The 12,004-nt window shown below is 59.9% G+C and overlaps 1 protein-coding gene across 4 annotated transcripts; it reads left to right on the top strand.

The window, feature by feature from the left end:
* Positions 1-420: 420 nt before the first annotated feature.
* CYTIP (cytohesin 1 interacting protein) lies at positions 421-9,951 on the top strand. 4 transcript variants are annotated; one of them, XM_056496756.1, is made up of 8 exons: positions 421-1,928; positions 3,756-3,805; positions 5,017-5,071; positions 7,018-7,120; positions 7,217-7,310; positions 7,452-7,521; positions 8,378-8,441; positions 9,180-9,951. In XM_056496756.1, the coding sequence occupies exons 1-8, from the start codon at positions 1,671-1,673 to the stop codon at positions 9,650-9,652; spliced, it is 1,167 nt and encodes a 388-aa protein (XP_056352731.1). In that variant the 5' UTR covers positions 421-1,670; the 3' UTR covers positions 9,653-9,951. The 4 variants fall into 4 exon arrangements, with proteins under 4 accessions (XP_056352731.1, XP_056352729.1, XP_056352733.1 ...); XM_056496754.1 differs by having other exon boundaries at positions 423-1,928; positions 8,375-8,441; XM_056496758.1 differs by lacking the exon at positions 421-1,928 and adding an exon at positions 2,891-3,092.
* The last annotated feature ends 2,053 nt before the right edge of the window (positions 9,952-12,004 follow it).

Below are 12,004 nucleotides of genomic sequence, written 5' to 3'. Positions count from 1 at the left end.
CACGCCCTGAGCACCTCAGTTCCAGAGTGTGCACGCTTGAATACTCCCCTGACATAATCTGGGAATATAAACCAGGCTTTATTTTAACTTGAGGGGTGTCAGAATGAAATCTGCCGTGTGTGACCCAAGGAACTCCAGTGACTTTTGAAGGACACTGTGGGATTTTATGTTTTTTTTTCCTGTGTCGGGGCATGGGGTGTGTGTGGGGTGCGTGTCAGGAGTGTGGGGTGCCTGCTGGGCTGTGGGGTGTGTGTGGGGTGTGTGTGGGGTGCCTGCTGGGCTGTGGGGTGTGCAGGGTCCGGGCCGGGCAGTGCAGGGTGGGCGCTGCCCCAAGGCGCTGCCCCAAGGCGCTGCCCCAAGGCGCTGCTCTGCGCTCTGGTGAGCGGTGCCGCCCGTTTGTGCGCCCAGCTCGCTCGCAGATGAGTCACTGGGTTTCAGGAACGTCAGACGGCTGCCGCAGGAACCCGGGGGCGCTTTGTTTTCATCACATCGCAGGGTGACCGCGGGCAGGAAAAGGGGAAGCGGCTCTGAGTCACCCCGCGCTCTGTGCGCCTGCAAGTGAGCAAACGACACCAGAGTTTTCTCAGGAAAAGTGAGAGAGCTTTCCCCTTGCCTGCTGTGCTTTTTAAACACCTGTTTCCCCCTGAACCCGGAGGGGCCCCCCCCAGGAGCTCGGAGGAGAAGGACAGATGTAAACACGGTGCTGCTGTGGAGCGCAGCGCTTCCCGGCCGCTGTCCGTCCCCAGGAGAGGCAGCGGGACCGCGGGCACTCGCCACAGATCAGCCCCAGCCTCCTCCTGTCTCCTGACAGGCTGCCTCTGTCTCGGAGGAGCCGGGCCTCTGAGGGATGGGGACGGACTGAGCTTGAGGCACCCCGGCCAAAGCGGGGATGGATCCCCGGCGGTGGCAGGGACTGCTCCCTGCGCTTCTCCAGCACGTCCAGCAGCAGGGAACCTGCAGCCTGCTCCACGCCACGCTGCAATAACAGCAGGCCAGGCAATAACGAGTGAAAAACAGACCCAGCCAGAAGCTGAGAGTCATGAACCTTCCCCGAGCTCTGGGCAGGCAGGAAAGGCGCAGGGTGACATCTGGCCAGGGCAGCCCCTCGAGCCCTGTCCTGGGCACTCTGCCCGGATTCCGCCGTGCCAGGGAACCCCCTGGTCCCCTCGGAGATGTCAGTGCTGTGCCGAGGGCACTGTCCTGCCCTGGCTCTGCCGCATTTCCATCTCCTGCCGTGGCCTGCAGCTCATTTCCCTGCCTGCAGCTGCAGGCCCTGCACCGACACCAGCGGCCAAGGCAGAGTCGTTCCCGTCTTTGCCGAAAGGTGAGCTGAGGGATGCCGGGGATGCCGAGCAAGTCAGAGTGCGGCAGGCTGAGCTCAGGTGAGCGCCCCAGGCAGGCAGGGCTGGAAGGACAAATCCTGGCAGAGCAGCAGCTGCTGCTGAGAGCCGTGCGCAGGAATGGAAAAATTAAGCAGATTTCTCTAAGTGCCAAGCCTGATTCTTAACCGCCGTGTGAGCGCGGGGCACACCGAGAGCCTGGGGCGCTGCGAGGAGGGGTTTGTGTAACTCGCACCTAAACCACACATCACGTGGAGCCCCTTCCGCTCTCCCCTGCTGGCGGGGATGGCACCGCGCTCGCCCTGAGCCCCGGCCACGGCCGGGCTGGCCATGGCCCTGCGGCGGCTCCTGCAGCCCAGCCCGAGCCGCAGCCCCGCGGGCGAGCGGGCACTGCCCGCCGACGGCAGCGGGATGCAGAATTCGGGCAGCACGGTGGGCACGGACGGCAGGGGAATGCAGAATTCGGGCAGCACGGTGGGCACGGACGGCAGGGGAATGCAGAATTCGGGCAGCGCGGTGCCCATGGACGGCAGGAGGATACAGAACCTGGCCAGCACTGTGGGCACGCTGCCCCGCGGCCGCAGACAGGTACGGGCTGGGCTGCGCTGGGCTGGGCTGGTGTCGCCGCTCCTGGATGGAAGGAGTGAAGGAAGGAGTGACCCGGGGTGAAGGAAGGGTGATTCGGGGGGATGGAAAGGGTGACCCGGGGTGAAGGAAGGGTGACCAACCTCAGCCGCGCCGGTTTTGGGGCTGGCAGAGGAAATTTTGGCAGGGCCGGCAGTGCGGGTGATGCTCGGGCTGTGGAGGGTAAGTGCAGCTCCTCTCCACTCCCAGCCGTGCTGGCAGCCAGGGAGGGTTTGCGCTGTCTGGGTGCTCCTCCAAATGTGCCTTTACCTCGGGCGGGAGGCCCGGCTGCCCTCCGCCTGCTGGGCTGGCACAAAGCGCCCCCCACTCGCCTTTTCCCTGGCTTCGGCAGTGTTTGTGTGCAGCTCTGGGGCCGCTGGGGCTTCGGCAGTGTTTGTGTGCAGCTCTGGGGCCGCTGGGCTGTGTCTGTGGCTGGGCTTTCCCCCAGGGCAGCACGGCGGGTTTCCCGCAGAGCTGAGCTGCTGTGCCCGTAAATCCACGGCCGAGCAGTTCCAGCTCCGCACTATCTGCCTGACATGAAGCCTGGGCAGAAAGCGGCTGTGAGACGTGATAATCTGAAAGTACAGCCGGGAAATCGCCTGCAACCTCTGTGCACTTGAGGCTTTGCTTTGTCCGGCTGCAGAAGGTCCTGAACCTTTCCTTGGTTCGTGTGCCAGGGGATAAGGGAGAGCCAGAGGCGGCGGTGGGAGCTGCTCGGGGCGGCTCCGGCCCCTGGGCTGGGGTGGAACCCTCACCTGAGGGTGCTGCAGGGTGGAACTCTCACCTGCGGGTGCTCCTGGTGGCTCCAGCCCCTGGGCTGGGTGAAATCCTCACCTGAGGGTGCTACAGGGTGGAACTCACTCTCACCTGAGGGTGCTCCTGGTGGCTCCAGCCCAACTCTCACCCGCGGGTGCTCCTGGTGGCTCCGGCCCCGGGCTGTGTGTAACTCTCACCCGCGGGTGCTCCTGGTGGCTCCGGCCCCGGGCTGGGACGAGCCCTGGCTGTGTGGAGCTGCCCCGGTGCGGCGGTGGCCGCTGGCAGGGCAGGGCTGTGGCAGCTGTGATGTGGCAGTGGCTGGTAAAGCTGAGCTCCCTCAGGGCCAAGGTCGCACTGGGGTCCCTCTCCCAGGTATCAGCCATGTCATCTCCCCCAGATGGATCATCCATGGCCTCTCTCCTCCCCGTGTCCCTCCACAAGCCCACAGGTCCATGAAGTCGCTGTTTCTGCAGGAGGTCACGCTGTGGCACCATTCCATCCTGCTCAGACAGCGGCTGTATTGACTACAAACATCCCGCTGATGAGGGAATTCCTCATTCGTGGCTCACGTTTGTGGGAGGAATCCACGTTTTACACTGACCTGGCCCCTCCCAGAGACCCCTGCAGGCACAGGAGTCCCAGGCTGGGCAGGGCCCTGCAGATGCTGGGGAGAGCCTGCAGGGCTCAGTGCCTGCACCCCTGCTCTGGGGCTGCTTTGGGCCTCTCCTGGCACGTGTTCCATTATAAATACCCAGACAGTTTTAGGGGAAAGGAACAAAAGTGAGAGGAGCCCCTGGCACACCAGAGATGTGATTTGTGCTCTGAGCTGGCCACCAGTGTCTGACAGGGGGATTGGAGCTGCAGATGCTTCTCCTGGTCAGAAAGTTCAAGCTCTCTTCTGCCCAAGGCACAGCTGTGTTGGTGCAAGGTGCTGCTGGGATGCCACAGCTGTTTTCACTTCTTCTCTAAACTGCTGGTTTAGAAGAACCACAAACCTACAGAAAAAAGCCTTTCCTCTCCTGTTTGTGCTCACAGCTCGCTTTGGCCAGATCCAGCTCCTCAGGTGACTCCTCCAAGCCCCAAAGGTATGATCCCATGATCCCATGATTCTGGGATTCTATGATATATGGTTCTAGGATTTTATGATTCTGTGATTCTATGATATATGGTTCTAGGATTTTATGATTCTGTGATTCTATGATATATAGTTCTAGGATTCTATGATTCTATGATTCTGTGATTCTGTGATTCTATGATTCTATGAGTCTAGGATTCCAGGATTCCATGATTCTATGATTTTATGATTCTGTGATTCTGTGATTCCATGATTCTGTGATTCTAAAGTCACAGTTCCTGCCTTATTCTGCACAAAAAGTGCATCCTGGGAACTGTGCCAGCCTAAGTGGGATTGGGGTGTGGGGCAGAGAGGGGTAACAGCACCTGGGACATGCAGGTGCACTTGTGACCTTTGGCTTGAGCAAGAGAAGAGGCAGGGCCACCGTGGGAGGGACGGCAGGGTGACACCGAGGGGGTGGTGACATCCCAGGGGCACAGGGAGGGACGGCAGGGTGACACCCAGGGGGTGGTGACAGCCCAGGGGCACAGGGGGGGATGGCAGGGTGACACCGAGGGTGTGGTGACACCCCAGGGGCACAGGGAGGGACGGCAGGGTGACACCCCATGGCAAGGTGACACCCCAGAGCACAGGAGGGATGGCAGGGTGACACCCAGGGGCACAGGGGGGGATGACAGGGTGACACCCCATGGCAAGGTGACACCCCAGGGGCACAGGGGGGGATGGCAGGGTGACACCCAGGGTGTGGTGACATCCCAGGGGCACAGGGGGGGATGGCAGGGTGACACCCCAGAGCACAGGGGGGGATGGCAGGGTGACACCCAGGGTGTGGTGACACCACAGGGGCACAGGGGGGGATGGCAGGGTGACACCCAGGGTGTGGTGACACCCAGGGGCACAGGGGGGGATGGCAGGGTGACACCCCATGGCAAGGTGACACCCCAGAGCACAGGGGGGGATGGCAGGGTGACACCCCATGGCAAGGTGACACCACAGGGGCACAGGGGGGGATGGCAGGGTGACACCCAGGGTGTGGTGACACCCAGGGGCACAGGGGGGGATGGCAGGGTGACACCCCATGGCAAGGTGACACCCCAGAGCACAGGGGGGGATGGCAGGGTGACACCCAGGGGCACAGGGGGACAATGGGGGACCCAGCCCAGTTTAGGGTGGGAATGCCCCAGGACCCCCAGCCCCCATCCCCTGTGTGCTCCCCTGCAGGCACCTCGTGGCCATTCTGAAGGAAGACAAGGAGACATTCGGGTTTGAAATCCAGGTGAGGCTTCAGTGACAAGCTGGCTCATTAAACACAGCACAGGGGCACAGTCTGAGGTGTCACACCCCAAAGGCAGCCCCAGCAGAGGAAGGGCCTGTCAGAAATGAGCAGAGTTACAGCACTCACACAGGACAGGGATGTTTCTCTGAGGGTTTTCATTGTGAAGGTCTCAGATGAGGATTTCTGGCCTTCTCACAGGTCAGAGTGTTGAATGTAGGAGAAACCCCACCCAAATCCAGGTGAGAGGCAAGGACAGTGCCTTCTTACCTCCATAACTGAATGTTGTATATGAGAATATTTTCAAATGAGAGGCATCCAAAACTCTTAAAAATTACCTTATACTGCCTTTTAGCTAGTACCTTTAATATGCACAGGGATATTTGTACTTCTGAAGAAGATGCACAACAATGAGACATTTTCCCATAAATACCTGCTAAGTGTGACTTTTGGGAGGAGCTAAATCATAGAGGAAGGGATTCTGTTTGGTGTAGAAGTCATCAAGTAGGAGACCCAGGATGTTACCAGGAGTCTGCTAGGGGGAGATTTCATGTTTGTGTGTTTTTGTGAGAAAGGCAGCTCCTATCCAGCAGGCCTGCTAAATCCTGGCTGGAGTTAGAAAATGGTGCCAGGAATAAAGGGATGTGCTTTGGGAGCAGAGGGATCTGCCTGCCAGCAGCAGGGCACTCTCAAAGTGCTTTCTTCTCTCTGCACACAAAGGGGAAAAGTATTTTCTGTGAAATTAGTGTATTAGGAAGAGCTTAACTTTGCCAGTTTGGGTCTGTGACTAATGAGCAGGTCAGCACTCAGCTGAACAGAGCAGAGCTTTCAGAAGGGAGGATAATTGAGTCAATTATTGGGCTTTTGTGTAAATTGTCAGGGCAGATTTTCATTATGTGTGGCATTCTGATTAAAAATAATTGTTCTTGGCACGTTTTCTTCCTGAACACACATTCAGCACTCCACAGAAAGCCCGGGCTGCAGGAAGGCAGCACCTGTCAGCAGTGCCAGGGTGCTCAGGAGCTGCAGCTTCACACCAGGAGATAAATTTGGGCAAAGCAGAACAAGCTGATGTGAAACTGTGGGTTTAGCTCTGCAGGGAGCTCGTGCTTCCCTGGCCACTCCTGGTTCAAGCAGAGAGTCCAAAGGCTGGAATCACTGGGGGGATTGGCCAGAGCAGCCCTGAACTTCCCCAGCCTCCATCCCTTGGCTCCAGCTGGAATTTGGGGAATTTGGGCTGCAGTGTGAGCTGCCTGTGGGTCAGAGGAGGCAGATGCAGTTTCCAGGAAGCAGATGTGGTGAGTGCCTGTCACCAGAGACGTTTCCTGCTGTCACAGACCCGGACAGGCTGCGACACCACATTTGCATTTCTCTAAACTCCTGTCAGCACCCATAACCACACGAGGGGCTTAGAGTAACTGGAGTCACTTGATGCTTAGTTAAATGTGTAGTTCGAGAAAGAAAAGCACTTGGAGGGGTGTGGAGATGTGTGTGGGTGACGAGTTGCAGAGCAAAAGTTTAAATCTTGTCCCTTTTCAGTTCCTGTGCAAACGGAGCAGCAGCTGACTGCACACAGCATTCCCCAAGAACAGGGGAATGTTTCCAATCCCCTGGAAAGCCCCAGCCCCATCCTGTTCCCCTGGGAACATCCTCCCACAAAGCCATTCCCACCCAGGCTGACATGTTCTTGGTTGAAGTTACACAGTTCTTAATACTGAATAACCAACTTGCTTTAAAACTGGGTTTGTTTATTTGTTCTTTTTCCCCAAACCCAATGTACAGGCCCCTGCCAGGTGTCTGTTGTTTTTGCTGTACAAATGCATTTTTAATTGTTGGGTTGTAGCACTTTGATCCCTTGTGTGCAGTGCACTCTGCTCACTGCAAAGCTGTGGATTTTACCTGGCTTTCCTGGCTGCAGGGTTGGTGACTGTGTCCCTTTGGTGTTGCAGACGATCAGGTTTCCTCACCAGAAGGATTTCTCCCTGGAGGTGTGCACCTGTGTCTGCAGGGTGCAGGAGGAGAGCCCTGCCCATCTGTCTGGGCTGCAGGCTGGTAACTCCTGGGGCTCTCCTGGCTGGGCAGCTGCTGCCCCGTGCTGCTCTGGGGCAGGGAGGAGTGGGGCTGCTGGCTCACTCTGTGTCTGTGCAGGGCACATCCTCTCCTGCATCAACGGCCTCAGCGTCCAGGGCTTCGGCCACAAGCAGATTGTGGACCTGATAAAGTCTTCAGGGAACTATTTGAGGTGGGTGCCTCCTTCAGATGGGGATTGGCCTAAAGTCCTGTGCCACTGAACCATGCTGCCCACAGCCCTGGGCTGCCTGAGGGGCACAAATCCAAGGGCAGGTTTGGGGAGCCTCAGGGCCAGCATCACCCGTTCCCACAGGCTGGAGACTGTCAATGGGGCCCTGTTCCTGAGGAAAATGGAGCTGGAGACCAGACTGCAGGCTCTCAAGGTAGTATGGCTAATTACCTGTTCCACTGCCAAATGGGGGTGACACCTGTGGGCTCCCTGCTGCCAGCACCCCAGCCCTGGCCCGCTGATGTTATTTTTTGGAAACCAGGAATAGAGAAAAAGCGTGGTCACAGTCCCAGGAGTGCCCAGGTGAGCTCAGGCTGGTCAGTTTGGGTGTAGGAATGTCCAGCTGCACTGAGCTCCTTGGACTGGCAGGCAGGTGCCTCCTGGCAGTCCCCAGTGCAGCCTCACCTGGCTGTACTTTAATCAGTCTGCAGGGGTTTGAAAGGGTCTGAAAGGAGCCTTGCTGTGTGTGGGTGTGTCCTTGACTGCAGCACTGGGGATGTGTCAGGATTCCAGCACAGGCAGGGTGGGGCTGTGCCATCCCTCACCACGCTCTGAGGCTGGGGAGGAGGAGAGGCTGCCTGGTCCTGGGGGGTGCCTGGTCCTGTCCTGGGGGGTGCCTGGTCCTGGTCCTGTCCTGGGGGGTGCCTGATCCTGTCCTGGTCCTGTCCTGGGGGGTGCCTGATCCTGTCCTGGTCCTGTCCTGGGGGGTGCCCCACAGCCGGGCAGGGCTGCAGAGGGGCACTGGGAATGCCCCAGCTGGGGGGAGGTTCGGGATCCTCCCCAAACCTGGCTTGGCCGGAGCATCCTCAGGCGTGAGCAGACGCGTGTTTAGGAGAAATTTCCTAAACTCTGGGAAAATTGAGTCAAAGAGGCACAGGCGGGTGTTCCCGCGGGTGACCTGTGCTTCCACAGGCTGTGTTCTGCGCGAGAGCTCTGTGCTCCCGGGGTGACAGAGCTGTCCTGTTCCTGTCTCCGTTCCTGTCCCCGTCCCTGTCCCCGTCCCACAGCAGGAGCTGCACCAGCGTTGGGGGGAGCTGCGGGCGCTGCTGGCCCGGGAGCGGCTGCTGCTGCACGGTACGTGGGAACAGCGCTCCTGCCATGTCCCTGCTCTGCCACCTCCCCGCTCTGTGCCACCTCCCCGCTCTGTGCCACCTCCCCGCTCTGTGCCACCTCCCCGCTCTGTGCCACCTCCCCGCTCCGTGCTCTGTCTCTACCACCTCCCTGCTCTGTGCCACCTCCCTGCTCTGTGCCATCTCCCCTCTCTCTGCCATCTCCCCTCTCTCTGCCATCTCCCCGCTCTGTGCCATCTCCCCGCTCCATGCTCTGTCTCTACCATCTCCCCTCTCTCTGCCATCTCCCCGCTGTGTGCCATCTCCCCGCTGTGTGCCATCTCCCCCCTCTGTGCCAGCCATCTCCCCTCTCTCTGCCATCTCCCCTCTCTCTGCCATCTCCCCTCTCTGTGCCATCTCCCCGCTCCCTGCCATCTCCCCTCTCTCTGCCTCCCTTCCCGTCCCTCGGGCCCGGGTCTGGGGGCTCTTTTGTCCCGGGGTGATGCGCTCGGTTCTGCCGGAGCAGCGCGCACCGAGCGCTCTGTGCATCGCTCCTGGGCCGGGGCTGCTGCGGGTGCTAAATGTTTTCCGTTCTTATTTCGGTCCTAGCAAAAGGGGAAGAGGCTGGGCTGGGTTTTTATGGATCAGGGTGCCGGGGCAGCTCAGGAGCAGGAGCAGTGCCGGGTGGGAAGCGCTGCCTGTGCCGGGGCTGGGCATGGGGCTGCCCTGCGCTGGCTGACGCTGCTGCTCTCCTCCGCTCCAGGGGAGGTGAATGACAACGCTCTGCTGGCCACGCTGGAGCCGGCAGAGCCCGGCTGCGGGGGCTGCAGCCCCCCGGGACCCCTCCTGCCGGCCAAGCCCCGCTTCTCCAGCGAGAGCAGCTCCCGCAGCCGCCTCAGCTCCATGACCCTGGGCAGCGAGGACAGCTTCTACCAGGGCAGCGCCCCGGAGGACTGGGCGGACAGCCTGAGCCGCCAGTCCAGCCTGGACGATGACTGCGTGTTCCCCCGGGACGGGGACGGAGCCGCCCGCAGCTCCCTGCGCAGGAACCGCAGCATCAGCCTGGCCAGCAGCGGCTCCCTGTCCCCGCTCTGGGCGGGCAGCGGCTCCAGCGCCTTCTCCAGCAGCTTCGGGACCCTCCCGCGCAAGAGCCGCCGAGGCAGCGTTCGGAAACACCTCCTGAGGCTCATCCCGGGCTTCCACCGGGCGGTGGAGGAGGAGGAAAGCCGGGTCTGATGTCAGCGGGGTCACCCTGCTCCCAGCGGGGCACAGCACGCCCAGACTGCAGCTCTGATGAGACACACTCGGCTCTGGGCGGTGATTGCTGCCGGCTTTAATCAGAGCACGCTGCGGACCTCTTCATCAACCCGAAAAACGAGCGGCTCCAAAACGTGCAGAACCTGTGCAGAACTTCCTCAGCGAACTTCACTGTTAATAACGGTTTTTAATTGAATGCCAAATTGATAGCTATTTATTTCCTGCTGCCGGAGTCAGTGTCTTCCAAAGGTCTTGAATAAAGAGAGTGCTTCCACTAACACCGGCTGCAGAGTCCCGGTGGGAAGAGGCTGGAGCCTGGAGCGTGGCACAGATCCTGGAGCGTGGCACAGAGCCCCGGGGCACTGGGAACGGCAGCTTTGGCTCCCGGCAGCTGCTGCACAGAGTGAGAACCAGCACTGCTCCATCTGGGCAGCTGCAGCCTCTGCCAGCTGCTGGCACCCCGTGCCCCGCCAAGCTGTGTCATCCCAGAGGATCTGGAGTGGGAAGGACCCCCCTGAGCAGGCACAGCACCCCATACCGGCTCACACCCCACATCTGCACAGTACCTCACACCTGCACAGCACCCACACCTGCACAGCACCCACACCTGCACATCACCCACACCTGCTCACACCTCACACCTGCACATCACCCACACCTGCACAGCACCCACACCTGTACAGCACCCACACCTGCTCACACCTCACACCTGCACATCACCCACACCTGCACAGCACCCACACCTGCACAGCACCCACACCTGTACAGCACCGAACACCTCTACCGGACCCAAACCAGCACAGTACCTCACACCTGTACAGCACCGACACCTGTACAGCACCTCACACCTGCACAGCACCCACACCTGTACAGCACCGACACCTGTACAGCACCCACACCTGCACAACACCCACACCTGCACAGCACCCACACCTGCTCACACCTCACACCTGTACAGCACCCACACCTGCACAGCACCCACACCTGTACAGCACCCACACCTGTACAGCACCCACACCTGCTCACACCTCACACCTGTACAGCACCTCACACCTGTACAGCACCCACACCTGTACAGCACCTACACCTGCACAGCACCTACACCTGCACAGCACCCACACCTGTACAGCACCGACACCTGTACAGCACCCACACCTGCTCACACCTCACACCTGAACAACACCCACACCTGCACAACACCCACACCTGCACAGCACCCACACCTGTACAGCACCCACACCTGTACAGCACCTCACACCTGCACAGCACCCACACCTGCACAGCACCCACACCTGCACAACACCCACACCTGTACAGCACCAACACCTGCACAGCACCCACACCTGCTCACACCTCACACCTGCACATCACCCACACCTGCACAGCACCCACACCTGTACAGCACCTCACACCTGCACAGCACCCACACCTGTACAGCACCCACACCTGCACAGCACCCACACCTGCTCACACCCACACCTGCACACACCCACACCTGTACAGCACCTCACACCTGTACAGCACCTCACACCTGTACAGCACCCACACCTGCACAGCACTCACACCTGCACAGCACCACCCACCTGTACAACACCCACACCTGTACAGCACCGACACCTGTACAGCACCTCACACCTGTACAGCACCCACACCTGCACAGCACCCACACCTGCTCACACCTCACACCTGCACAGCACCTCACACCTGCACAGCACCTCACACCTGTACAGCACCCACACCTGTACAGCACCCACACCTGTACAGATACCACACCTGCACAGCACCCACACCTGTACAGATACCACACCTGCTCACACCTCACACCTGTACAGCACCCACACCTGTACAGCACCCACACCTGTACAGCACCTACACCTGCTCACACCTCACACCTGTACAGCACCCACACCTGTACAGCACCCACACCTGTACAGCACCTACACCTGCTCACACCTCACACCTGTACAGCACCCACACCTGTACAGCACCCACACCTGCACAGCACCCACACCTGTACAGCACCCACACCTGTACACACACACACCTGTACAGCACCCACACCTGTACAGCACCCACACCTGCACAGCACCCACACCTGTACAGCACCCACACCTGTACAGCACCTACACCTGCTCACACCTCACACCTGTACAGCACCCACACCTGTACAGCACCCACACCTGCACAGCACCCACACCTGTACAGCACCCACACCTGTACAGCACCCACACCTGTACAGCACCCACACCTGCACAGCACCCACACCTGCTCACACCTCACACCTGTACAGCACCCACACCTGTACAGCACCCACACCTGCACAGCACCCAC

The sequence above is a fragment of the Oenanthe melanoleuca genome, chromosome 7 (genome assembly GCF_029582105.1).
Source record: "Oenanthe melanoleuca isolate GR-GAL-2019-014 chromosome 7, OMel1.0, whole genome shotgun sequence".
Taxonomy (NCBI): domain Eukaryota; kingdom Metazoa; phylum Chordata; class Aves; order Passeriformes; family Muscicapidae; genus Oenanthe; species Oenanthe melanoleuca.
This window is presented reverse-complemented; position numbering and strand designations above follow the sequence as displayed.

Coding starts and splice junctions, on each gene's coding strand:
- CYTIP (XM_056496754.1), top strand. CDS start 1,671: ATGGCCCTGCGGCGGCTCCTGCAGCCCAGCCCGAGCCGCAGCCCCGCG. Junction 1,929..3,755: donor TGCCCCGCGGCCGCAGACAG/GTACGGGCTGGG, acceptor TTGTGCTCACAG/CTCGCTTTGGCCAGATCCAG. Junction 7,121..7,216: donor TCTGTCTGGGCTGCAGGCTG/GTAACTCCTGGG, acceptor GTGTCTGTGCAG/GGCACATCCTCTCCTGCATC.